This window comes from Nyctereutes procyonoides, unplaced genomic scaffold (genome assembly GCF_905146905.1).
Source record: "Nyctereutes procyonoides isolate TBG_1078 unplaced genomic scaffold, NYPRO_anot_genome, whole genome shotgun sequence".
Taxonomy (NCBI): Eukaryota; Metazoa; Chordata; class Mammalia; order Carnivora; family Canidae; genus Nyctereutes; species Nyctereutes procyonoides.
In genome coordinates this window covers 78104841-78130734 of record NW_026575146.1, presented here as the reverse complement: position 1 = coordinate 78130734, position 25894 = coordinate 78104841, and the positions used below count along the sequence as shown (strand labels likewise).

The following is a 25894-nucleotide window of genomic DNA, read 5'->3' as shown; positions in this document are numbered from 1 at the left end:
TCAGTGAGGTTCCCACTTCCCTCCCATTTGAGGCCACCAGGCACCTGGGGGGGCAGTGTGTTTTGGGGGTGACTCATGCTGAAACCAAAGTAAACATATGCAACTCACTCTACCTTCAAACTGGGAAGGGAGGAGGCTGGGAATTGAGATGCTGTAGTTCTGGAGGAGGTGGATGTGGCCCAGGACTAAGGACGGGGTGCTGGTGGGCAGTGGTGTGTGATTAACAGAGCAGATGGGGGGTGGCAGCTGGACTCCTGGGTCCCAGGGAGGAGAGACTGGGGCTTCGTGTGGGCCTCTAATAGAGGAGGGAGAAGGGCTCAGGTTCTCCGTCTGAGAGGGGAGGGCCGGGGGTGTAGACTCTTGGGCCAGGCGAGGCTGTGCCCCTGAGTGTGCAGGGGTCCTGGAATTTTTGGCTGCTGGGCTCTTGAGGTGTGAAAGAGCAAGGGGCCTGGAAGCCTGAGTCACCAAAGTCTGCCCCCAACAGGCCTGGCAGGGTTGGAAGTGACTCAGTGAGGGAAGCAGCATTAGAGCCGGGTGGGGTTTCCAGCATGGGTGTCACCCCAAAAATGTAGGAGGCACTGGAAAATTGAGGTGTCACCTGCAGAGAAGGTGGTGCTGTCACCCCACTGGGAATGGGTATGGGGCGATGGCAGGTGGATTACCCTGTCTGCCTGGGATCCCAGCTTTTCCCTCGCCTCCTTCCTGATCCAACACACCAGGACCAAGCCTTGGTCTCCCAGCACCACCCGGATGGCTTGTTGTCCTCGTCCCCGGACTGATGGGTGGCACTCAGCATTTTGCTGGTGTGTGTCCATCACTTGGTCCAGGAGCCTGAGTGTCCAGAGGAACATCTTCTCTCCGCTTCTGGTGTCGTGTCCCTGTGCTCCCATCTCTGGAATCTTTGCCTCGCCAGCTCTGGATCTCTTTCCTTATCTCTGCCAATCTGTTTCCAGGTTGCTCTGGTTCTCTGGCTCCCCCTCTTTGAGTCTCTGCTCCCCCAAGCTGTGTGTCTCTTGCCCTCATCCTGGGGTCTCTGCCTCCCATCCCCACATCCCCATCTCCAGGCCTTCCTGCGGAGGCAGTCACAGGGCCCCATCCCCCAGCTGTCCAGACCATGGGCTGCAGGTGACTCAGGGTGAGTTATCTCTGAGGACCCCACGGCTCCCAGGATGGATGACAACCCGAGCTGTCCTCAGGTTTCCTCTCTCTACTCTGACACAGCCTGGGGGCTGCAATTAGACAGCAACTCATGTAGATGAGGAAATCGGGTGGGGAAGCTGTGAGGTGGCCTGCTTAGGGGTGAGGAGGAGGGCAGCAGGAAGAGCAGGGGCCTGGGGCCTGTCCGGTGGCCACGGCAGTCTCCAGGCACCAACATCCATCTCCTCAATAGGGTTGCTGGATAAAATATAGGATGCCCAGTTAAATGTGAATTTCAAGTAAACAATAATTTTTTTAGCATAAGTATATTCCATGCAATATTTGGGATATACTTATACTAAAAAAGGTATGTGGTGTTCATCTGAAATTCACATTTAACTGGCTGTCCTGTATTTTATTTGCTAAACCTGGAACTCTGCCTTTAAAGACAAAGGAGAGGAATCCAAGTCCCTGCCCCCCACCTTTTTTTATTTCCAGAACCAAGGATCCCGGGCCCCCAGCTCCTTGTCCTCAGGACCTGAGAGTCCAGGTCCTCACCCCCCGTCCTCCTCTCCTAGAATCCATGACTGGGCACTCAGCTCCTATTCCCTCAGAACCCAGGAGTTCAGGCTCCCATCCCCTTTCTCTCCAGAATCTAAGCGTCCAGGCCAAGTCTGGGTCCAGTTGCCCAATGTGGGTTTCATAAGGCGGGTGGTGCCATCCATGGCCCTGGTGGAACCAGTCAAGCAGAGCGGACAAGTGAGGTTGCCCCCTCTTCCCATCCCAAGCCTGCTGCTTCCTCAAGGGCCAGCCCAGTGAGGCTGGGAGCAGAATAGGAGCTCAGTGGAGTTCTGGGTGGGACACTGTGTCTGGGTTTGGGTGTGTTGTGTCTCTGCATGTGGTGTGTGCGTATGGTGTGTGCCTCTCTCTGGGTGTTGTGTGTCTTTGTAGGGGTTGTCACGATGTCTCTTTGTGTTCTGGGGGATGACACATGATGACACATGAGGGGGTCTTTTATAATTTGTGTGTCTGTATGGCCTTTCTGTGATTCTCCCTACTGTGCATGTAAATTTTTTTTTTTTTAACCTACTCTGCATCTGGTTCAGGTGTGGCCAGTTGTCATGGTTCTATAATTCTGATTGGATTAGGTCAGGAGTGTTTTATTTTTTTTTTAAGATTTTATTTATTTATTCATGAGAATACACAGAGAGGAGAGAGAGAGAGAGACGCAGAGACACAGGCAGAGGGAGAAGCAGGCTCTATGCAGGGAGCCTGACGTGGGACTCGATCCTGGGTCTCCAGGATCACGCCCCGGGTCGAAGGCGGCACTAAACCGCTGAGCCACCTGGGCTGCCCAGGAGTGTTTTATTGAATAGTGTAGCCTTGTGTGATGGATTCTAGAGCCAGAAAGCCTGAATCCAAATTCCTTTTTTTTTTTTAAGATTTTATTTATTTTTATTTGAGAGCAAGGGTGGAACACACAGAAGGAAAGGAAGAAACAGACTGTTTCCTGAGTAGGGAGCCTGACACAGGGCTCAATCTCAGGACCTGAGATCGTGACCTGAGCTGAAGGCAGATGCTTAACTGACTGAGCCACCCAAGCGCCCCCTGAATTCAAATTCTGCAGCCCATTCCTGGCTGTGATAACTTCGGCAAATCATGAAGCTTGCCTGGACCTCAGTTTGTCCATCTGCAAAATGAGTTGTTGCAAATAACAACAACATGGTGGTTGAGAGGATCAGATGAGTTAATTCATGTGAAGTGCTTAGAATTGTGCCTGGCACATAGCAAACATTTTATGTTTATGCCAATAATGTTGGCAAGGTGCTGTTCTAGTTGCTGGAGATTCAGTCGTGAATGAAACCAAGTCTGCTCGTTTCTGCTCGCAGTCCTGGTAGGGATGAATGAGTGGCCTGCTGGTGGCTGGGTGTGTAATTGCATACCTGGGGTATCTGTTTTGCATATGAAATAGGATATTTCTGTGTGTGCTGTGTGTTTCTGTGAGGCTGATTGTGTGATTGTGTGCTTGTGTTTATATTTGTGTTTGTAGGTGACTGCGAGTGGTGCATGTGATTCTCTGTGTGGGTGCAAATGAGGATCGCACTAAGCAGGTATTGAGGGCACGTGTTTGGTGTGATCTTGCATTTCTGACTCTGAGGTGCCAGGGGTGTGTCTGTATTTGGGGTCTTGAGAACCCCTCTCAGCTACTCCTTACATGTCCCACAGGTGACCCTGGGAAGGTGACTCCTTCCAAAATGAGCCTCAGTTTCATCTTTTTCTTCTTCTCCCCCTCCCCCTCCTCCTCCTTCTTCAAGATTTATTTATTTACTTTGGGGGGAGAGGGACAGAAGGAGATGGAGAAAATCTCAAGGAGACTCTCCGCTGAGTGCTGAGCCCATCACAGGGCTGGATCCCAGGACTCCAAGATTATGACCAGAGCTGAAATCAAGAGTCGGATGCTCACCGACTGAGCCAGCCAGGTGCCCCAAATACTCAGTTTCTTCCTATTGGGGGTGGAGGAACAGTGGCCTCGAAAGAAACATCTGTGTGAAAGGGAAGGTGGGAGGAGATGGGTGAGGCCAAGGAGAGGCTGAGAAACATGATGGGGACATGGAGAGATGGTCAGGATGGAGACAGAGGAGGAACTGCCCAGAGAGTTTGTCTATCCACTCACTAAGCATTTGCTGAGCTCCTGCGATGGGTCAGGACCTCTGGTGGGCATTGCTTCAAGGTTTGGGGGAAAGAAGAGAGACCCAGAGAGAGGAAGACCTACCAGGAAAGCAGGCCCAGGGGGGCCTGTTCGTCTCCACTGTGGGGCTTAGTGCCAGTTTTGAGTGATGGAGACGCAGCGGTAGAGAGGGACAGAGAGAGGACCCTGCCCCTCCCCAGTCCTTCCTGAGGCCTTATCTGTCCAGATGAAAGAACAGAAGCCATGGGGGGAAGGTCCCTCTGGGCTGGGGGCACCCCCATGAATCACTTTCTTATCATCTCCTAATAGGATAATGACACACCTGCCCCCTCCTAATCACTATTTTTGGCCCCAACTAGGTCCAACGCCCACAGTGAGAAGGGTTGGATGAGTCTGGTCTTTAAGGATCCGGAGAGGAGACACCTGAAAGTCTGAGTCCTGGGTCCTTCCAATGCCAGGACACAAGAATCCTAGGCCTCCCCACCCCACCCAGGAGTCCCCCCTTGCAGCCGTCTGTCTCCTTTTGCCGTCTGTCTTTTCTTATCTCTCTGGGCCTGTCTTTATCTCTTTATCTCCATCTGTGTTTTGTGTCTCTCCTGTCTCTTTACATCTGCATCTGATCCTTCCTCACTGGGCGTCAGTTTTCTTACTTGTAAAATGGATATTAAAATAATAATAATCTGATCTCTTAGAACTGTAATGAGGAAGACACGCGATAATTATGTAAAATGCTTTTGCGTAGAACCGGGGCCGGAGTACACGCCATACAAGAGAGCTCTATTTTAATTATTGTTTTCAATATTTTAATCTCTCTTGGTATCAATGTTTTTCTCTTTGTCTCCGTGAGAGTTTCAAGTCTCCTCCCGCTCTGGGTGCCCTTGGCAGGCAGCACCCTGGCTTCCCTTTTAGGGGAGGTGGAAAGGGCACATGGAGGCCAGACCTTCCCCTTCAGCCGCTGCCTCTTCATCTCTGTTTCTAAGCCCCACCTCGGGACCCAGAACCCTTGCTCGGGGACAAGGCCTGGCTCCAATCCCATAAAATCTTAAGCCTCAAATCTGTCATCCTTGGCCAGGGCAGTGACTCTTGGGTGTCCCTGTCCCTACACGCGGACCTTTCAGGGTTTCCAGTTCCCACCTCCCTCAGGATCCAACCATTCAGATGCTCCTGGGACCCTGAAGTCTAGGTTCCTCTGTCCCTCCTCCCTCGGGACCAAGGAGTCTGGACTTCTCAGGTCCCCATCTTCCCTCAAGACCCAGGGATGAGGCCAGCGGCCACTCTCCGGACCCCGCGCAGCCCACCACGCCCTCCGCCCGCAGCGCTCCGCGTATTTCCAGAGGCGGGCGTGACACGGTCCTCCGGCGGCTAGCTGGGATAAGCCACCCATTACGTCAATCACTATCTTCCAGCCAATAGACGCTCCGCCTCCTACCGCCCTGACCAATAGGAGCAGGTTCCCCGGTAGGCGGAGCCCACGGCCTATGTCGGGCAGCGATTGGCTCTGGAAGACGCCAGTCTCCGCCAGCCAGCCAATAGGCGGGGCACCTGCGGGGTGGGACTCCCGCGGCGCACTGCAGAGGCTGGAGCTGCTCGTGCGGGAAACGGGTTCCGCGGGACCAGTGGGTAAGGCCTTTCCAGCACGCCCCGTACTGGGATTCTGGAGATAGTTCGGAGGGAAAACGGCGAGGCTTGGTGGGGCTGGAGGCGGACGGGGCCGCTGAGCCCGGGAGACCGCGCGTTTGCTTTGATGGAGAAACTGAGTCCCAGACACCCATCTCTCCGTTCCAAGCCTCTCGCCCCGAGCCTCATTCTCTCTGCCCCTTCCCGGCCTGCACACCCATCCGTTCAGTCTCGCTTGGCCTCATTGTCTCTCCCACTCACTGGCTTTCCCACTTCCTTCTCTTGCCACTCACTCGCTCGCTCGTCGCACACCCAGACACTTATTACTTAAACGTTTCCCGAGGCTTCCAGTGTGCCAGGCCTTGTGCCGGGCGACGGTGGTGACCGAGATGAGTCAGATCGAGGCCCTGCCCTCGAGGATCCCGGGTCAGACGGGAGGACAGACACGTTGATGGGCAGGGGTGAGTCTCTCCAGGAGACCCTTCTCTTGGCTTTGCTGGGACAGGGAAGGGCTTCCAGAGGAGGGGACATTGGGACCGGATCCTGGAGGGGCAGGAGGTGCCAAGCAAAGGAGATGAGTACGTGGGAGGGTGTTTCAGCACAAGCAAAGTATTACTGTGTGTAGGTGCCCAAGAAGGAGGCCGGTCACGTCCATGTTGTGATGGGGTAACTGTAAGGCTGGAAGAGGATGAAGAAGTGCACAAGGGCAGCCTTGGCATCTTGGACTTTGTCCTGGGGTAGGGTGGTAGTGGGGAGCCAGGTCAGAGCTGGAGCCAGAACTGGAGAAGTGAGACTGGATGCCAGTGGCCCAGAAGGTGGCTTGGGCAGGGATACAGGCAGGAGAAGATGAAGCCTGGGTTAGGACAGAGACCGAGGGAATAATGCAGAGGGTTCAGGAGGCCGAAACAACAGGATATGGGGCTTGATGGGCTTTGGGACGAGGGGCTGTCCAGGACAAGACCCAGAGTTCTGGCCTGGGGTACAGGGGTAGAAGAGCCGTCCCTGAGATGGGGACAGGAAATAAGAGGCAGGTTGGTGGGTGGATGACTGTTTTGGGAGAGATGAACAAAGGGTCCTATGAGCTCTCAGGGGCAACAGGACCTTCAGGGACAGTTCTGGGCCATGGTTCCGTCCCCCATCACAGCCCTGGCTCTGAAGTCACTTGCTGGGTGAAAGAGGGCCTCTGAGATGAGGGTCCCTCTGTCCCTAGCCCCTCAGGAGACTTTTCTTGTGCTTCTGCATCTTCAGCCTCTCCCTCTTCCCCCTCCTTTCCTGGCAGCATTAAAACATGTTCTATCACCTCTAAACACAGACACACACACACACACACACACACACACACACACACACACACACACACACACACCAAGCTCCCTTGCATTATTTCTCATCCCTTTTACAGCTGAACACTTGTGCTACCCATTGGCTAAATCTCTTACCTTCCTCTCCCTCCTCAGCCCTCCATGCCTGGCTGCCCACATGCCATGGCCCTGCAATGGCTCTGGACAAGGTCACCAAGGTCGGTCCCACCTGCTCCCTGGTGAGGATAACATTTCCATCCTCATCTGACCCAGACCACGCCCTCCCACCTGAAATCCCTTCTACTTACATCTTTCTTGTTTCATGGTTAGTTTCCTCCCTCTCTGGCTGCTCCTTAGAACCTTCCAGGACTGACTCCCCTTTTACTGTCCATCCTTTTACTGGGGGCTGTCGTCCTCACGGCTCTCTCTGTCCTGGCCCTTGGCTCATCCCACCTGTCTACTCTTCCTGGAAAGGTTCTGGTCCCTCAGCCAGAAGTGAGCACCCAGCCTGCTCTCCTGCCCCCTGCTGCCTCCCAGATGTCCCCCTGGATTGTCTCGCAGAGACCTTTTGATCTCTCCATGTGCAAAACAGCTCTCAGAACCCCAACACCTACCTTGTACACACCAGAGCCTCTTCCCAGTAAAGACACAGCTCACTGTCTACATGCTTCTGTGGCTAGGCCCGAGTGCCCCCTTCACCCCCTTGCTCTCCTGTAACATCTGCTCTGCCCTCAAGGAGTCCTCTTCAACCTCAGTTATGGCTCCTACTCCTATTCCCTAAACTCACAGCCTGTGCCCCAGCTCAGGCCTGTCTTCCCTGTCCCCAGCCTCCTTGGCTTCCTCTACCTCTAGTCTTGCCCTTTCTGGTCTATTCCCCAGTGTCCCAGCAGGCCCTTTCAGGACCTTAGCTGATCCTGGCCCTCTCCTGTTCAAAGCTCCTCTGTGGCTCCCACTGTTCTCATTACAGTCCAGATTGTACTCCAGGCCCTTCAGGATCTGCTCTTGCTGACTGCTCCAGGCCCCTCAGGCCGCTTCCCACTTTACACCTGACCTCTTGGCCAGGTGGAGGCTTTAACTGCCCACTGGCTCTCACAACTTTGCATGTTTCTTCTGCCTGGCAAACTTCTGCTTATCCTTTAAGGTCAAGCTCAGATCACCTCCACTTTGAAGCCCTCCTTGATTACCACAGATGGAGCCTGGGGGGACTGTGACTGGCTGTGTCTCAGCCGCTCTGCCCACGCTCCCTGAGTCCCTTGAGGGCAGGCCCTGGATAAAAAATCATCTCTGCTCCAAACCCAGGTCTACAAAAGGGCAAGAGCCGCAGAGTCTTGGTTGAGGGACTGACTGTCACAGCTGGGCAGAGCTTGGGCTTCCAGTATTTGGGGTGACCAGCTTTGCTTCTGGTTTCCTGTTATATTTGCTGCAGTTCCCTAGGGAGTTTGGGTTTTTTGGGGGGGTGGGTGCTGGGGCTGGGTCTGTAAAGGGAAATAGCTGAGAACCCAGGGCCCTCTGGTAGTCACCTGGATTGTCTGAAGGGGAGGCGGTCTGTGTTAGGAGTGGAGTCCAATCGCTCTGTATCCAAGAATCTGGGGCCGCAGCCCCCTCCCTGCTCAAGACCCAGAAGTTGGGCTCCCAGCTTTCTACCGGCCGGCCGGGTTTCTCGGATCCCAGCAGCAGAGTCTGATGCTGCCCCCTGGTGGACGACACCCGTCCCTATTTGCAAGAGACCAAACTAATTAAATACTTTTATTTACAAAGGAACAAAACAACTGACTTGCCGGGTAGGGCCAGGCCCCCGACCCCGCGGCGGTCACAGCAGCAGCAGCAGCAGCAGCAGAAGGCAATGGTGGAGTGCAGCTCCAGCTGTCTCGGAGACTGGTCGGTGTGCGCCCCCTCCCCCCAGGCCGGGGTCTGGGCTCTCGGCGCCGCCCCGCCCCCCGCCCACCCGGCGACCATCCCCGCCCCCCCCACCATAAGGCACAGTCTGCCCCTCCCGCCCGGCCCGAGGGAGGGGCCGCATGGGCCGGGAGCCCCTCGCGGGGGTCCCGCCGCCCACCCCGGGGCGCATTCATCACGGAGGCCGGCTCGGAGGGAACAAGAGGCCTTTAGTGCCGCCCCCCGCAGCCCCATCCCCCGCGCGGCGCGGCTCGGGCTTGGGGCTCAGAGGGGCGGTGAGGAGGGCGCGGCGGGCTGGGTGAGGACGAGACGGATGCGCTCCACGCACAGCGCGGCGGCGTGTCGCGTCTCCCGGCACAGCGCCGCCAGGCTCAGGAAGCCGTGCGGCAGGTCCTCCACCACGCGCAGCGTCACCGGCTTGCCCAGGCCGCGCAGCCGCCGCGCGAACATGACCGAGTCGTCCAGCATGGGGTCCAGCGCGCACGCCTGCGGGATGGGGCGGCGAGGCGGAGAATGAGCCTCTGCCCAGCCTCTCCCCCGCCCCAAACCCACCATCCCGCCTCTTTCCCCTTCCCCGATGTGCCCCCAGCGCCCCCCCTGTGCCCCCAGCCCTCCCCTTGTGGGTCATTCCTCCCGGTGGCACCTGCGTGCCCCCCCCTCCCCGCCCGGGGCCGCCCCACCCAGGCGCTCACCACAATGTGCACGGGCGGCAGGCTCTGTAGCATGCTGTCAGACGCCAGCAGCGGCGACATGAAGGGGTTCTTGACAATGGGCGAGGAGCAGACGGGCATCCAAGTGGAGCCCTGGCTGGAGCGCCTGGGGTGGAAACCCTCAGGGAAAGCGGCTCGCGCGCCACAGCCTCTGTCCTTGGTGCTCAACTCCTCCTGCGTCTTGGCGGCTTCTTCCGGGGCCTCCTCTGGGCCAACTAAGAAGTTGACGTTGGAGGGTGTGGAGGAGCCCAGTGTCTCCGCAGACAGCGACAGCTCAGGGGTCTCTGATGTGTCAGAGCTGCCCTTTAGGCTCAGGTCATGGAGTGTCAGGCTCTTGAGGGAGTCCGTGCCCAGCAGGCCCTCAGGCTGGGCCAGGGCTGCCTCAGACACGCTGCGACGCACCGGCTCTGCAAGAGGAGCAGGGTCAGGTGGCCAGGCTGGGCCACAGATCAGCCTGGCTCTGTGGGCTGGTGTGAGGGTGGCTGGCAAGAAAGGTCATGGGAAGGGCAGTGGCCTCTGCAGGAGGAGCTGTGTCCTAGGGCTCTGGAGGCAGAGTGTTCCCCCAGAATCCATCCTTGGGGAGGGGAGGGGAGCCCCAAGTGCCCCAGGCTACAACTCCAAGGGGGAGGTAGGAGGAGTCACCTGGCGGTGGAGGTGGAAGGGTGTGTGTGTGGTCACTGGGAGGGTTAAATGTAAGTCAGTTTACCTCTGGGAGCCTTAGTTTCCTCCTCTGTACAAAGAGGGGATAAAAATAGTCCTTACCTCATAGGAAATGTAGGACTGGGTGGGATGCAGTACTGCTGCCCCCTGGGAAGTCACATGCTATCATGTTTTTTTTTTGTTTTTTGTTTTTTTGCTATCATGTTTTATGGTGCCTAGTAACATTACATTCTGGCTGCCTCGCAGTGACGGGTAGCCAACCTGTTAGGGCCACTCAATACAGAGGGTGTGAACAGATCCAAGTGGAGGGGTGAGCAAGCCCACACAGCTTGAAACAAGGCCAGGTTCGTGGGGAGCTAAAGACAGTCTAGGGAGCCTGTTCAGTCCTCAGGGATCCCACACCTGCAGCCACATAGATCTCCCCACAGTTCCTTCGTGTTCTTGGGTTTTATCCCTTCCCTTTGAGTGATCTGGCATATTGTTATCACTTCAATGATGCTAAAGATGCGCCTTGACCCACATGGAACGCTCATTTTGGTCTCAGCTCCATTAATTTTATCAGATCCATGATGCTTACCACGAGGGCCAGGACCCTGCCTTTTTCACTTTTTTTTTTTAACTTATCTTTATAAATCCACGAAGGTAAGATGCAAGACAATATGAGAACAACTGTGTAAGTGCTCTGTGACCCAGAGGGTCACTGGAAGAGAACCACTGACCGGAGTCACAGGGCACAGCCTGTCAGGGTGCCAGCATCTGCTTAGGAGCACCTACTCTGTGTCAGGTTTGTGCTGGGTGCTTGGCACAAATAGCTGCATGAAATCATTACAACAACCTCATGAGGGAGGTACTCTTACTGTACTCATTTCATGGAGGAGCAAAGAAGGCTCACAGATATGTACCTGGCCCCTGTCACCTGGCAACCAGGGAACTTCTACTACAGCAAGTTGCTAGACTGGCCCATGTGCCTCTAGGAGCTACACTTGTCACCTCTAACCTGTATAAGGAAAGCTCCAGTGTTCAGTGGCCCATGGTTCAAATCCCTTTTGATTGTTTTTGTATTTATTTGCATCCATTTGAATACCCTAAAATTAAAAAAGTTAAAGTAAAACATTCAGTTGGAATAATTTTCTGAATAGGAATGGTACCTACTTTTGAACATGCACTATTATTCAGAAAATACTGTTGCTTTGCTGGAGATAGAAAATGAGTTGGCTATACTTTAAAATCATTAAAATGTTTTTAAAAAATGGTGGGAAAAATAATAGATCCCTGGCTGTTAGTGGTTTTTGGCTGCATGAGGATCCTGCCACCTGCCCCAGGCTGGGAACCTCTTCCACTGACCAAGGTCTATCCAATCTTCTGATCTCTGTAAGTCCAGGTTCCTAGGCCAGCCCCAGAGTAGGGTGTTCCCCCCATGTTAAAAGTCTGGAAAGAATCTGGGAGGGCTGGATTTGAGTGGCATTCTTGGGATTGAAAATCGGCACATGTCATAGGCCTTCTGAGTTATTTCTACACTCTTTTTGTGGGATGGGCTGTTTGGAAGGTTAACTCGTATAGTTCTGGGAGTTCTGAGATGACCTGGTGGATTGGAAGTCCTGGAAATTCTGGGATGAGGGGCATTGTGGAAAATCAAGGCTGTGCCGAAGTTGCTGGGGATAAATAAGGGGTTAGAGCCAGGTGATCTCTGCTCCCATGAGCACCCCAGGGCACAGTCCCTTTCTTCACCCAGACTTCAGGTGCACCAGGCCCTCCCTGCTGTCTACCTGGAATGGGTGTGTGAGGGGAGGGGCTTCACTCACCTGCCGTGGGCACTGAATTCGTATGGGACTTGTGCCCACTCAGGTCCAAGAATGAGTGGAGCCATGAGGAGGCACCCAGGCGGAGGTCTCGGAAGAGCAGGGCCGTGTCCCGCCGCACCAGCCCCATCATGCCCAGTGCCTTCTGGTCTGAGTCAGAGCGGTCCTCTGTCTCTCCACCTGTGGAATATATGTGGAGGGCTGAGGCCCAGCTCAATACCCGAAACTTCAGGCATCTGTGCCCCTGGGGACCCAAGAAGCTCTGATGGCTTCAGTAGGGACAAGGAGTCTCAGATTTCCTTTCCTGAGTCCCAGAGGCCTGGGCTCTAGCCCCGTCCCTGCAGGACTCAAGCACCCAAGCCTCCCCCGGGCCCCCAGTTCTGTGTGTGCTGGCCTTACCAGCATAGGCGCTGACACATTTGGTGAGCACGCTGAGGGGCAGCAGTGGGTCCATGAGGCTCAGAAGGCGGGAGGGTGAGGCGGTAGATTGTAGCATCGTAGCCGGGTAAGCTGCCATGATGCCATCTGGCACCCGCACCCCATAGGCTGCTGCCCGAAGGGACACGGTGAAGCAGAGGTTCCCACCTGCGCTGTCTCCTGCGAGGCATACCCGTTCCCCTGTCGAGCCTGGGTTGGAGGGGGCTTGATCAGCCTCGCAGGGAGGAACTCAAGCTCTGAGCCAGGAGCGCTGGACTCTCAGAGGTGGGGTATGGGGGCCCCCCAAGCCCAAGGTCTAGCCAACTGCAATTTTAGAGATGGCAAACTGAGGGAGGGGCTTGGGGGACAATGGTAAAGGGGATCAAGCCTACTGAGGATGTGGAGATTAGGAAGCTCTGGGAAGGTTGGAGGTCAGAAGCTTAGGGGGACAGGTGGTGGGAGAGGGGAAACCAGGGCCCATTTCAGGGGCAGCTGAGGCCTGGGGATGGAAGGGCAGGGTTCAGCTGACCATGCGAAAGAGCCACATCCCTGTGCCCCAGGGATGTGGCCTGTGCCTTGCCCTGTGCCGCCTTGCCACTTTGCCCTTTGCCTCTGAAGAGGTCAGAAGCAGGGGGTCAGGGGCACCTGGGTGGTTCAGTCAGTTAATCGTCTGGCTTTGGGTCAGGTCATGATCCCAGGGTCCTGGGATCCAGCCCCATGTCAGGCTCCCTGCTCAGCGTGGAACCTGCTTGTCCCTCTCCTCCCTGCTTGTGCTTTCTGCTGCTATCTCTGTCTCTCTCTCTTTCAAATAAATAAAATCTAGATTAAAAAAAAAAAAGAGGAGCAGGAGGTCAGAGGAGCTGAAAGAATGAGCTGGGGCGTGGGCCAGGAGGCTGGCGGTGCCGGACAAGAGGGTGGAAAAAGGAGGAGAAACAAAAGGTCAGAGCTGCTGAAGAGATGGGGGGATGGGGCATCAGGGCTAGAGTTGGGGAGCAGGAAGCAGAAGAAGGAGGTGGTTGGGACAGAAGATCTGGGGAGCAGTGGAGCAAGAGGGGGTGAACAGATGGCAGCGCTGGGTGGTAGGAGATGGGAGGGCAGGCCCTAGCGGCGCAAGGCCAAGGCATGAGGGAATACATGGCTCATCCCCCTTGCAGTCCCGGGGTGGGGGCTGAAGTGGGCTGGGGCTGGAGCAGGGAGTGGGTGACAGTGAGGGGCGGGGGCTCACCGAGGAGGGCACAGTGCTTGACAGCCCAGCAGTAAGCGTAGAAGCACTCCTCCAGCGCGCGGGGGAAGGGGGCCTCAGGGGCCAGGGAGTAGTCGATGGAGACGATGGGGACACCCAGCTCCTGGGCCCAGCTCTTGAGGTAGGGCTCATGGGATTTGGAGGTCTGGGCCACAAAGCCACCACCATGGATGTGCACCACCAGGGACTGTGAGCGGGGTGCCTGCTGCGGGCGCGGCCGCAGCTCCAGGCTCCGGGGCCCCTCGGACTTCACCAGGCTGCTGAGCTCCTCACTGTCCTGGGGGGTGAGGGAGGAGGGTATGGGTGAGGCCGGGGCAGCCTGACAGGCTCACCCCACCAAGGGGATGTGCTCAGAGAGACAGGATTGGGGGGCAGGTGTAAGTGGTGGGAGGTGGGAGGGCACCTGTGGGAGGGCTGTCTCCTACCTGTCCTTCACGCAGGTCATAGGAGATGAGCCTGACAAGGACCGGCCCCGGGCCACTGTGGGCCAGTGGAGGTGAGATGGTGACTGTGAGCTTGGGGTCAGCAGTCAATGGCATTTCAAAGGCCTCTGGTGGCAGACTGAGCAGGCGGCTTACTCTCACGGTGGCTGATGCCATGTTTGCTAGAGACTGGTGGGAAGGAACAGAGGGATGCTGGGAGGAGCTGCTTGCAGGGGTTGCCCTCAAGCCTCCTCTCCTTCCCCGCCCTCCTCCCCACCCTTATCCCTTCTTTGCCATCACAGGCTGTCCCTGGGCCTGGAGCCCTGCGGATGCCTGATTGGGCTGGGCTGGGTCTCTGGGTCTTCTGTGTGCCCATCTTGTAACAGGTAGGACCTTCGTCAGGCCCCATGCTTACCGACAGCACCTCAATCTCGGTGATATTCCAGAAGGCTTTCCAGAAGTGCACATCTAGGTTCTGTATGATCCGCTCAAACTCAGCCCCACGCAGCTCTGGGTCAATGGCAAACCGGCCGCTGGTGAAGAGGGAGCTGGCGGTCACACCTAGGGGTTGGGAGGGATGTCAGGGAGCCCAGCGGGGTGGAGGGGGTGGGAATCAGAGGAGGAGGAGGGACAGGAAAGGAGGTGAGGCCACAGGCAGGACCTGGCCAGGACTCACCAAGGCCTGTTTCATTGCGCTTATAGTGCTCCCCGAAGGACACCAGCCCGATGGAGATAGTCTGCAGGAATGGCCGGATGGCTGGTGTGAACTGTGGAGAGATGCTGCTAGGTCACCCACTGCCCAGGAGGGACTGGAGGCAGGCAGGAATGAGGGGCAGAGACGTGCTTTGGGAGGAGACATGGTCATTCACAAACACTTAGTGAGCTCCTGCCATGTGCCAGGCATTGCTCTAGGCACCTTCGGGGAGCTGATGTCAAAGGGGAGACCAACAATAAGCAAATAAAGGCATATGTTATATGATGCTTCATGACCAATGCTTTGGAAAAACAGTATTGGAAGGGACATAGACTGGCAACTCGGGTCAGGCTGCTTAGATGGTTATCTGGGGAGCACTGGAGGAGGGGTCCAGATGAAGGGAGGGAAGGCTGCTCCCTGCAGAGGACATGGCAAGTGCAAAGGCTCTGAGGCAGCCTGTGCTTGGCGGGAATAACGTGTGGCTGGAGCACTGAGCCAGGGGAAGGGGCAGCAGCCAAGGTCAGAGAAGCAGAGGGAGCTCTCGCAAGGCCTGAGGCATTTGGATATATTATTCCAGATGTTGGTGGAGCCATAGAAGGCTGGGAGGAAGGTGCAGGGATTTCCTGAAAGTCAGTGAGGACAGAGACGAGGCCAGGCAGACGGATGGGGACCAGTTCCTGGGCAGCAGGAAGACAGACAGGAGATGGTTAGAGATGGACAGGGCCAGAGATCTTGAGGCAGAAAGACAGCGAAAGGGGAGACTATGTCTGAGAGAGGAGCTCAGCAGGCTAAGAAAAGACAATAGGGAGACCAGATCAGAGGGGAAAAAAAAAACACAGGAAGCTGGGCAAGGGCCAGCTTTGTTCACTCCACAACAGGCCTATATATCCTAACTGTGTGCTCAGTAGGAGGCTTGAATTGGGGGGGGGGGTGTAGAGTAGGGGGCTGAGCTGGAGCCACATACCAGAGGCTTCTGCCTATGGGAGCTGACGTTTTGGGGGCAGGGGCTGTCTGGCAGCATAGCAGCTGGGCCCTCAGAGAATAGCTATCCAGCATGCCCTTGCCCCTGGCCAGGGGCCCAGTGGGCCAGAGAGCACAGCGGTGCCTGGCCATTTTGACCGGAATGCTGGCTTCTCTGGCCCCAGGATCTCTCTCCCGTGACTCTAAGGTCATGGCCCAGACACAGGGAGGAGCCAGCTGGCCCAGCTGGGCTGATCAATATTTGTGGGGTCAGCTCAGGTGAAGGGAAGTTCCCAGGCTGGGTTGGTGAGGACAGGTTGCTCTGTGGGGAAGTGTGGAAAGGTGAGGTGGGATGAAGGCTGAGAAACTGTCAAGCTCACCTGGAGTGGGGATGGGGAGGCCCAGAGAGGATCTGAACGGTTGCGGTGTCACGCAGGTCCAGATACTCTTGCGGGGGTTCCCTGATGTGGCTGGGGCCTGGGTGACCCAGCACTGACCTCACACAGGAACAAGTTCGGCCTCTGCTCTGAGTCCAAGGACCCCCCCCTCCCCCCAGTTCTGAGATCCTTAACTACTTTGAGTCCAAAGGCTCCCAGGCTGCTTTCCTCTCAGTGCTAAGGTGAGCAGTTACCCCCTGGGGGTGGTTAGGATGGGCAGAGGGTGGAAGACCTGCACCCGGCAGCCAGGGCCCTGAGTCTGGGAGGAGAGGGGCCACTGCTAGGTCTTCCTTGCTCTCACCAACTCAGAAGTGCTCCTTGGCCTTTTCTGTGGCCTGAAAACCCTGATTCTACAGTTCTTTAGGTGAGCCAGAAGAAAGCCCAGGCCGACTGGGCTCTAGCTGAGCAGCTGTGGCCTGAGCCCCTTGAGCCTCTGTAAAGTGGCGGTGGCACCCTCCATCCTGCCCACGCCTTCAGTGTGGATGACTAGATGGGGTGTGCTCTTATAAATGGGTCTTTGAGAAAATACTCCCCTCCTAAGGGGTCTCAAATGATTTCAGGGGCCAGACAGGTCATGGCAAAGGGTAAACGACTCTCCCCTGAGTGTAGGATGGAAGGGAGCAGTGGGGATCCTGGCGGAAAGAGCTACCAAGTTAAAGATTTCTTATTACAAAGTAGAATCGACCCAGGGGCCACAGGTTTGAGACCCCCGGTGCAGCCGTCTGAGCCCTAGACCGCTTCTCCTTTCTTGAATCTACTCTTTCTGAAGTTTGGTGATACTGATCACTGTGGTTATTCAGTGATGCTGTCGGGACAGGTCGGGGTCCACCACGTGCCTTCACTGTTGGCCGGGAGGAGGGGGGCGGGGGGCTTACCTGGAAGCCCAGACAGCGACCGTAGAAGCAGCCCTTGTGCAGAGTGACATACTCGCGCAGGAATTCAGCAATGAGCCCCTCGTCGCCCTCGAAGAAGAGCCCCCCAGGCCGGTTGGTGGCCAGCAGGCGCTGGGCGTAGTAGGCTAGGGCACGGAGCTGGGTGAGGGCGACCAGGTAGGCCTCAAGTTCCGCCAGGTTGTGGCTGGTGCGGAAGAAGATGCTCCGGCGATTGGAGGCCACGTAGCGGGATTTGTGTAGCAGGTGTGCCAGGCAGCAGCGGGCTGTGTGCACCAGGCTGCGGTACCCATTGGCCGGCGTCTCTGCGTCCAGGTCGAAGAGGTGCGCCACGCTCAGCAGGCGGCCCAGGGCTGGCTCCAGCCCCAGCGCCTGCTCCCGAATACCCGCAAAGACGCCGGACAGTCGTCGTGCGGTCTCCCCAGGGCCCTGGCTTGAGAAGAAGGCCATGTTGTCTTCTGCCAGAGTCACCAGCGACTGTGTCATTGTGCGCAGGTCCATGTTTTGTGTGAGCTGCGAGGCTGCGGGCAAGTGGGGAGCCCCTATTAGGCAGGAGTGGACCAAGGGTGCCCCTGAAAAGGATCTTCCTTTTTCAGACCCAAGAGTCCAGGCCCCAGACCCCTCTTTTCTTTGCCGGCTCCTGTGTGGGACGCTTACTGGTTTCCTAACTCCTTGCTTCACGTACAACCCAGAAGTCTATCCAACTCTCTGCTTCCTTCCAGAATTACCCAATAATTCAGGTATCCATCTCCACTTATTCTCCTGGGGCCCAGGATTCAGAGATTCTGAGAGGTGTGGAACCCTACCCGATGCCCTCTCTCAGGACCCAGTTCAGGCCCCCATCCTACCTCCTTCTCAGGCCCCAGGCGTCATCCACAGGCTCTTCGCCTCCACCAGTATTTGGGAGAGCTCAGCCCATAGCCCATCCATTCCCATCAACCTGGTGGTGTCCTAGGACCCCGGTCTCAAGCCCAACTCTCCCTGATCCCAGTTTGTAATTCTAGACTTACTTAAAACTGAGGAGTCACTCCTGCCCCCTCCTGGTCCCTCATATCTGACTGTGGAACCACCCCCCTAAGTTCTGGCTGCTTCCCTGCTCCTCTGTGGGATCCCCAAAACTTGGTTCCACCACTCCTCAGCTGGATCCCCTGGCCTTCAGGCCTCTCCACTTGGTTTGGATTGCACGGGCCAGCTGTCCTCATCCCTGCCATTAGCCTTGAGCTCACTCTGTGCCAGACCTGCGCTAAGAACTTTCTGTGTGTTTGCTCATTTAGTGCTTGCTAACCCTGAGAACCAGACTGCTTCTGTTCACATTTCAATTATTACCGGTAGCATCCCCATTTTACAGGAGAAACTGAGACTCAGGGCTGTTCAGTAAGGAGCTAAAGCTTGCATTGAAAGCGGAAGTGCAGAATTCAAACCCAGATCTCTGGGTCCAGAGCCATTACTTACGCTGGTCTCCCTCGCTCCGAGGGCTCTGGAGGCTGCACCTTTAGCTATGGCCCTCAAAGGCTTGCTCTGGACTAGGTCCGACTTCCCGCACTTCAGGGTCCCTGGTGTGTCCCTCCAGGATCCCTGTACTGTCACCCAGGTCCTGGACAAGCCACTCTTGCACCCCTTTGGTGGAGATGGCGCTCTGTGCTCTGGAGACTCTTTCCTCCTGAAGCCCACTCAGGACCTTGCCTGGCTACTGCCTCGTTTCCCAGAAGGTGTCTCCCTTCCAGGCCCTGGGTTTTATAGCGTGGCCATTCCTGTCTCTCAGCAGACAGTGCACTCACCCCTCCCAGACCTCTTCTGAGCTCCCCTAGGCTGAGCTGCAGGCTGCGCAGTGTGGCTAGTGCCAGTAGAGTCCTGGGACGATAAACCAGGGGGAGGGACAGAGCCTGCCCAGTGTGTGGCCACCCGGCTCCACCTCCCAGCCAGAAAGGACACGGAAACCATGTGCTATAAACAGAGCAGCGAGCCCAACTCCCAGCCCCCTCTGCCGGTTCCCGCTCCAATGACAGTCCTTGTCCCAGGCTCCTCTGCCTTAGAACCCAGGAGTCTGGGCCCCAGCCCCTTCCTCCCTTGGGTCTAGGAGTCCAGGCATTCAACTCCCTCCTCAACAATCAGAACCTGAGGCATCTGGCATCTAGCTTGCCAACCCTCTTCTCCCTTAGCAGCCAGGAACCTCACCCTCAGTTCTGAACACACTGTCCCTGCTCACCCAGTCCTGCTGCAACTCCCTCTCCCTAGGCCCAGTGATCTCAGCTCCTGGGCCCCCAGGCTGGCCCTGGCACAGCCGGCCCCAGCTGCTGGGGGGAGAGAGAGGGTAGCCAGCCCTGCCTGTCCCTCCCAAGAGGACAAAGGCCGATTAAGGGTGGTGCCAAGCTCAGCTGGGGGTTCTGAGCCACAGGTCCTACTGTGTGGTGTTCCCATACTGGGCACCTGCCACTTACACTTCACAGGCCATCCTGCTGTGACTGTCATCCTTGCCTCACATATGGGAAACTGAAGCTCCAAGAAATACTTTACCTATGTTATTCCACATGTTTCCTGCCTGGCCAGCTCCTTCTCACCCTTCAGGGCTCAGCCTGTCACCTCCTCAAAGAGGCCTTCCTTAACTACTCCTCCCCACCTAAGATACATACGCCTATCATTACTTTCTGCCATCATACTTGTGTCTCTTTTTTTTTTCATACTTGTGTCTCTTCCTAGAATTTTACACACTTGTAATTATATGCATTTGTTTACATGTTTGTTTGTCCCCCCTCCCCGTTCCCTGGGACAGAACCAGACTTCATGGAGCTGTGAAGCTTATATGTGTAGAGGTAGAGCTCTTTAGGAAAAAAGATATAAGATCACAAATACAAACTTAGGGACAAGGCTTTGGAAGGGGTCTGCATGAATGAGAGGCCCTGAGACCTCAGTGTCATTGGCTTGGCTATGGGTGAATCCTGTCTCTCCTCTTTTTTTTTTTTTTTTTTAATTTATTATTTAGGGACCCCTGAGCATCTGCCTTTGGCTCAGGGCATAGTCCTGGAGTCCTGGGATCAAGTCCCACATCAGGCTCCCTGCATGGAGCCTGCTTCTCCCTCTGCCTGTGTCTCTGCCTCTCTCTCTCTGTGTCTCTCATGAATACATACATAAAATCTTTTAAAAATTATTTATTTATTTATTTATTTATTTATTTATTTATTTATTTATTTGAGAGAGAGAGAGAGAGAGAGAGAATAAGCAGGAGGGGAAGAAGGAGAGGGTGAAAGCATCTCCAGTAGACTCTGTTCTGAGCAGGGAGCCCAATGTGGGGCTCAACCTCAAGACCCTGAGATCAGGACCTGAGCGGAAACCAAGAGTTGGACGTTTAACCGACTGAGCCACCCAGGCGTCCCTGTTTCTCGTCTTTGATTATCATGACCCCTAGGGCAGGGGGTGGCCGCAGGGCTCATCACAGGGTCTGGCACATAGTAGTGCTTAGCAAATATTTGATGATGGAAAGGAAGAGTAAAGAGTCAGAGTGGGGGCAGAAGCAGGTGAATGGGAGCCTGGGAGAGGACCACCCTCATGAACAGACAGAGGCCTGTGGAGACGGCGCTAAGCTTGGTGGCCGGGGGAGCCTGGATGGGCCTGGGTGAGCAGCAGTGAGGAAAGGCTGAATCCGAGGCCTTCAGGATTCCAGGCCCTGCCTTTTGCCCTGTTCTAGGCAGGTCCATGGGGGCCGTTGGGTGGAGACCAGAGGGATGTTGAAGTTGCCAGAAGCTTGCCAAGAATCTCAGGCAGAGGGCACTGGGGCAGAGGCAGGCGCACAAGGCCCGTGGGCAACAAGTGGAGTAGAGGTGGGGCCAAGGGGTCCTGTTGCCTGGTGCCAGCCCTTTACCCTAAAGAGCCACAGGGCAGCTGGATCCAGCCTGGATTCTGGCCCCTGAGGACTGAGCAGAGGTGAGAAGGGTGGTAGGGAAGGAAACTCCGGGAGGATGGAGGAGGAAGGGCCAGGTCTGAGGCCTGGGAGCCTGCCAGGCAGCTGCTGGGTTGGGGACAGTGAGTGTAGCCGGCGCCCTGAGTGTGTCTGCCTAAAAAAAAGCAAACACTGCTCTAACGACCCTGTGGGCCAAGGCCAGGCACTGTTCTGTACGGGCTTCACGGGAAGTAACTCATTTCATCATGGGGACAGTCATCATCATCATCATCACCCCTTTGGCAGAAGAGAAAAGTGAGAGGCAGAGGAGGATGGGACTGCCCACAGTCACAGGGCCGGCAGGGATGGCTCAGCTGGTCCCTGCAGCGTTTCTGCAGAGTGTGTGTGTGTGTGTGTCTCCTCGCCATCATGTCTAAACTGGCAGCTCTCTGGGTGGTCAGGTGTGAGTGTCTTTGAGGCTCACACAGATATACATATGTGGGTGCATGTCATGCCTTGTGTTTGCCGGCCGGGATGTTTGTGGGTGGGTGTGTTGACATTTTTTCCCAGTCTGTGCTTTTGTCTATTTCTCGGTCTGCTTGAAGGCATGTTTGTACGTATGTGTCATGGCCTGTGCTTCTTGGCCTGAGTGTATCTGTGTGTTTTCCTTGCCCTGTGAGATTGCACGGGCATGTGTTTGTATGTGTATGGACATATATACTCCCGTTTGTGTGCACTGTGGTCGTGTGTGTGTGTGTGTGTGTGTGTGTGTGTGTGGCCACTTCCCACTCCCATTCAATGCATCATAAAGTTCTTCCCCTCTGCCCCCACAGAAACTTCTGGAATCTGGCTTTTCTCCCACCTCCACTGACCCCACATCTAGATGACTGTAACAAGTCCTTCTGTGTTTCTGATTTGGCCCCCTTCAATCTCTTTTCTGCATAGCAGCTAAAGGATTTTTCTAGAACTTTCAATCCGGTCACATACTCCTAACCCTGCAACACCCCCACCCTTGCTCTCAGGATAAAGCCCCAAATCCTGGACATGGCCTCCTAAACCAGGTGCTATCTGGGCTCCCTGCCACCCAGCCCCCCTCGCCCTCCCCTCCCTTGCTGAGCTCCCTCTGTGCTATAATGAGCCACTTCCTTGGGGCTCAAGGTCTCTGCCCACACTGTCCCCTTCGCCTCCCTGCCCCCTTGCCCAGTAGTCAACACTTGCTCATCCTTGGGCCCAATGTCACCTTCCTGGGAAGCCTACCTCTTACATTTTTCTCAGGACTTTCCCTATTGTATTTGCCAGTTTATAATTATATCTGATTTGTGGATTATTTGATTGATGTCTGTGTCCCCAGGTCAAATGTGAGTCTGTCCTCACCACATAGAGTCCAGGCCTGACTCAAGTAAATATTCAGTGAATGTCTGCTGAATGAATCTGTATGACTGGAGCTTTCTGGGTTCATAATTAAGGTTGGGGCACAGAGCAGTTTTGAGTTCACACACCCTGCCCTCAGGAGGCTGGGTTGGCCATCTCTCTGCCCTCACTGGCCAGGTAAGGAAGCTCAGGTGACCTTGCTCCCTCAGAGCCTCAGCATTATCATCTCGGAAATGGGGTGATCATAATGACACTAGAGTCATCGGTTACTGGCAAGATCAAATTGATGACTAGGGACAGCTCCAGCCAGCCTGGATGCCCTCAGGGGAGGGGCAAGGTCTGATTCACTCTGCTGAGGTGTGGCATCCTTCCTGAGCCTCAGGAAATGACAGGTGAATCTCAGAGCTTACTGGAATGAGCCTTTGTGAGTAGGTGGGCCCATGGGTTTGTGGGTAGGACTGGCTCAGCCCCGTGCAAGGCACCCCACCCAAGAGGATTCTGATTCCTCATGACAACCCTAAGGGCAGCACGATTATTATTATCCCAGTGTTACAGTTCATACATTCCTTCACTTACTAATTCAATAAATATTTGAGTGCCTCTATGCCTGGTATATCAGGCTATGAAAATGTGGGATAAACAAGGCAGATGCAGTCCCCGGCTTAGGGAACTCGCTCTCTAATGGGGAGTAACAGTAATAATAACCTCTACCCCTCATGCAGGCAGGCTGTGTGCCAGTGCCAAATATGCTACACTCATTCAAACCTTACAACACCACCACAAGTCAGGGAGTCTTATCATTGTGCCCCTTTTACAGCTCAGAAAGTTCAGACAGGGAAAGAAGAAACCTGTTGCCCAATGTGCCAGTTTATGACCCAGGAACTAGGCCCCCAATGGCCACATTCTTAACTTTGGTCTGTACTGCCTCTGGGCATGCTGTCCTGCTTCTGAGGCTGTGTCTGGCAGTATGACAGTGAATGCCCTCAGGTCCCAGTCTGAGCTCTGAGCCTGTCTGCGCCTGCGTGTGTGCACACACACACATGCTTGTGTGTAGCCAACTCTAGTTCTATCTTTGGCTGATGATGTTGCCTAAAGCAGAGAGAACAATGGGCCTGATGTCTCTAGGGCCTGGGGGGCTACCTCGGTTTCTTTCCTTCACCTGAACTTCCCATAGGTCCTCCCTTGGCTTCACAAATACCCATAACCTAAGGAGAACTTAACGTGTGCCCCTGCCTGAGGCTTGCAGCATCTGTGGGTCTGTCTTTCTCCAGCTTGCTGAGATCTGTAAATAATGTGACACCTTAGGAACCCAGTTGACAGCCCTCTCTTCTTTGCCGTAGGGAAGGTGTGGTAGTCTGAAGCCTACCCAGGGCCCCCTCGTCCTAAAAAGAGTGGGGGTCAGGAAGTTAGGCTCCAGTGGTGCTGGGCTAAGCAGGTGGCTGACAAGGAATGGATGCATGGATCGAATGAAGGATGGGACGGTGGACTGTTTTGAGCCATACTGGGGCATTTCCCACTACGAGGCACCCTTCCTCCTACCTTTCTCTGACAGTGAATGTCCTCTAAACTTCCTCCTTGAGCAACAGTTTCTAAACCTCTCCGTTATCCTCTCATGAGCACCAGGGACCTGAAAACCGGGGCTGGTAGGAAACAACTGAGGCCAGGAATTGACCCCAGGGTCACACATTGAGCACGAAGCCTGCCCGGGAACCCTAGTCTAGGAGACTTGCATTCAGGCCACTCTTCCCAAGTCGGCACGGCGGCGAACGGTGGTCTCTATGCTGAGGGGAATATTCCACTCTCACATCACCCATTCTCACAGTGCATCAGCCCCGCACCCCCTCGCAGGGCGGCAATGGGCCAGCCCACGGGCTCCCCCACTTCTCGTGGCAGTGGGTCAGTCCACTCGTCCCCAGTTCTCCGCAGGATGTCCAAGGTTCCTTCCGTTTTGCTGCCGGCCCCCGCGCGCTCACCTTTGGTTTTGCTTTTTCGCCACCGCCGGCGGCTACGGCTCTTGGAGTCCTCTTTGGCCCTCTTCGAGGCCAGGGCCCCGTCGGCCCTGGCTGCCCCGGTTCCCCAGACAGACTCCATCAATTCTCCGCCGTCCCCACGCGGGGGCCGATTCCAGTCGCCAGGCCCCGCCCGGATGGCCAATCCTCGCCGCACACTGCCATCGGGCCCCCTGCCAGCCAATCCTGGGCTTGCTCCTCTCTGGGTCCCGCCCCTTGAGCAATCCGGGACGCTCTCCACTGCCGGGTCCCGCCCCCAAGCCCCGGGGCCTCAAGCCTGGCCCCGCCTCCTTACTCTCTTTAAAGGGCCCGTGACTAACGAAAATGCAGCCCTGGAGGCGGCGAAAAGTGTCCTTCGGACAGGACTCGTGGGGAGTCCCGCGGGGGTCACGCCAGAAGGGAAGCCTCGATCTTCTTACGTGCTGGCTCTCAGCCTCGCTTTCCCACTCACCTTCCCAAGTAGGGATCCCCTAGAACGCGACCCGGCCCGCCTGCTGGAGGGGAAAGCGGGGCGCCTCTGAGCCTCCGCCTGGGGGGGGGGGGGCGAGGCGGGCCAGGTCCTCCGGCAATTCAAAGCCGGGGAGGGGCGACAGCGCTGGAGGCGGGGCTCCGCCTGCGAGCCGTTGGAGAAGGAAGCCCCGTCTTCTTCCCCCGACCTCTGCGTCCTATTATTGCTCGCTTTCTCGGGGGTTCCTTGCTCTGCCTGGCCCGTCTCTCAGAGAATGGAAGGGCGGGGGAAGGAGAAGGCCCGGCGCCTGCGCACTGGCCCGAAGCCAAGGCTCCGCCAGCCGAGAGCGAGTTACCGTAGAGTGCCGGCGGGTGCCTGGGAAAAGGCGGGAAACGGGAGAGGCTCGAGGCTCGCGCATGCGCACTCAGTCAACCGCCGACAGAGCGTGGGAGTGGCGGCCGGGCCCGCCGCGGCGGTGTGGGGAGGGCGTCCCTTAAGACTGGGTTCAGGAGCCTGGAGAAACAGCTCTTCGTCTTCATTGGCAGAGATAGCCGACCTCGGGCCCTCCCTTTCCATCCTGCCCTCCCGCCTTCCCTCCTGAAGCGCACGAGGAGCCCTGACCCTGAGACCTCGTTAGTCTGGTCGGCCCTGAGAGATGGCCCAGCCCTTCGGAGAGGGACTGGCCTCCGGGCCAAGGCCGCCGTTGCCGGCCCTTCGGACTCCACGGCTGTGCGGGAGCCCTCTGCTTCTGGATTGGGGCTGCCTTGCCTCCTCTCAGGCTGCTTCGGCAGTAGCCCCGCATTCCGTGCCCGCTTCTGCCTGAGCGCCGTGGAGCTGGAGCCTGCCCCCGCCTCCCCCCATCCCCCCAGGGACACCATTGCCTGCGTCAGAGGAGAGGGCATCCCTGGCGGCCAGCGGGGTCCAGGGGCCGGCCGCTCCGATGCTGCTCCCGGCAGATCTCCCTTGGCCCAGCCTCCGCCCTGCCCGGGACATTGGCAGACCCCGCAGCCCCTCTCCTACGCTGCCGTTCCTGAGAACACAACCCCCAGGCCACCGGTGCTGGCTGGACCGGGGCTCCTCTGAGGGGCGGCCTGGCAGAGAAGCGTGTCCCTGCCCACCCCGGGGGACCTGGAGAGCTCAAGGGTCACTGGCTGAGACCTGGATTTTCCACCTAGTGGGGATGGAAACGCCGAGAGGGTAAGGGTGTATGTGCAGCACCAGGTGGCCGGTGCCTAAGGCAGAGGGTGCCGCAGGGCTGAGTTTGGGGACTGATGGGTGAATACTGGCGTTGGGTGGGGGGACAGCTTCTCCATTTCCTGG

General features: G+C 56.4%; 1 protein-coding gene across 3 annotated transcripts; it reads right to left on the bottom strand.

Moving 5' to 3' along the window:
- Positions 1 to 8475: 8475 nt before the first annotated feature.
- Positions 8476 to 24342, bottom strand: LIPE (lipase E, hormone sensitive type). 3 transcript variants are annotated; one of them, XM_055311972.1, is made up of 10 exons: positions 24091 to 24342; positions 16858 to 17393; positions 14568 to 14658; positions 14307 to 14452; positions 13895 to 14080; positions 13452 to 13746; positions 12209 to 12436; positions 11813 to 11989; positions 9333 to 9757; positions 8476 to 9126 (listed from the first exon to the last, which is right to left on the bottom strand). In XM_055311972.1, exons 1-10 carry the CDS (start codon positions 24206 to 24208, stop codon positions 8905 to 8907), a joined length of 2424 nt encoding a protein of 807 aa, XP_055167947.1. In that variant the 5' UTR covers positions 24209 to 24342; the 3' UTR covers positions 8476 to 8904. The 3 variants fall into 3 exon arrangements, with proteins under 3 accessions (XP_055167947.1, XP_055167946.1, XP_055167948.1); XM_055311971.1 differs by lacking the exon at positions 24091 to 24342 and adding an exon at positions 18651 to 18800; XM_055311973.1 differs by lacking the exon at positions 24091 to 24342 and adding an exon at positions 18325 to 18726.
- Positions 24343 to 25894: the final 1552 nt, after the last annotated feature.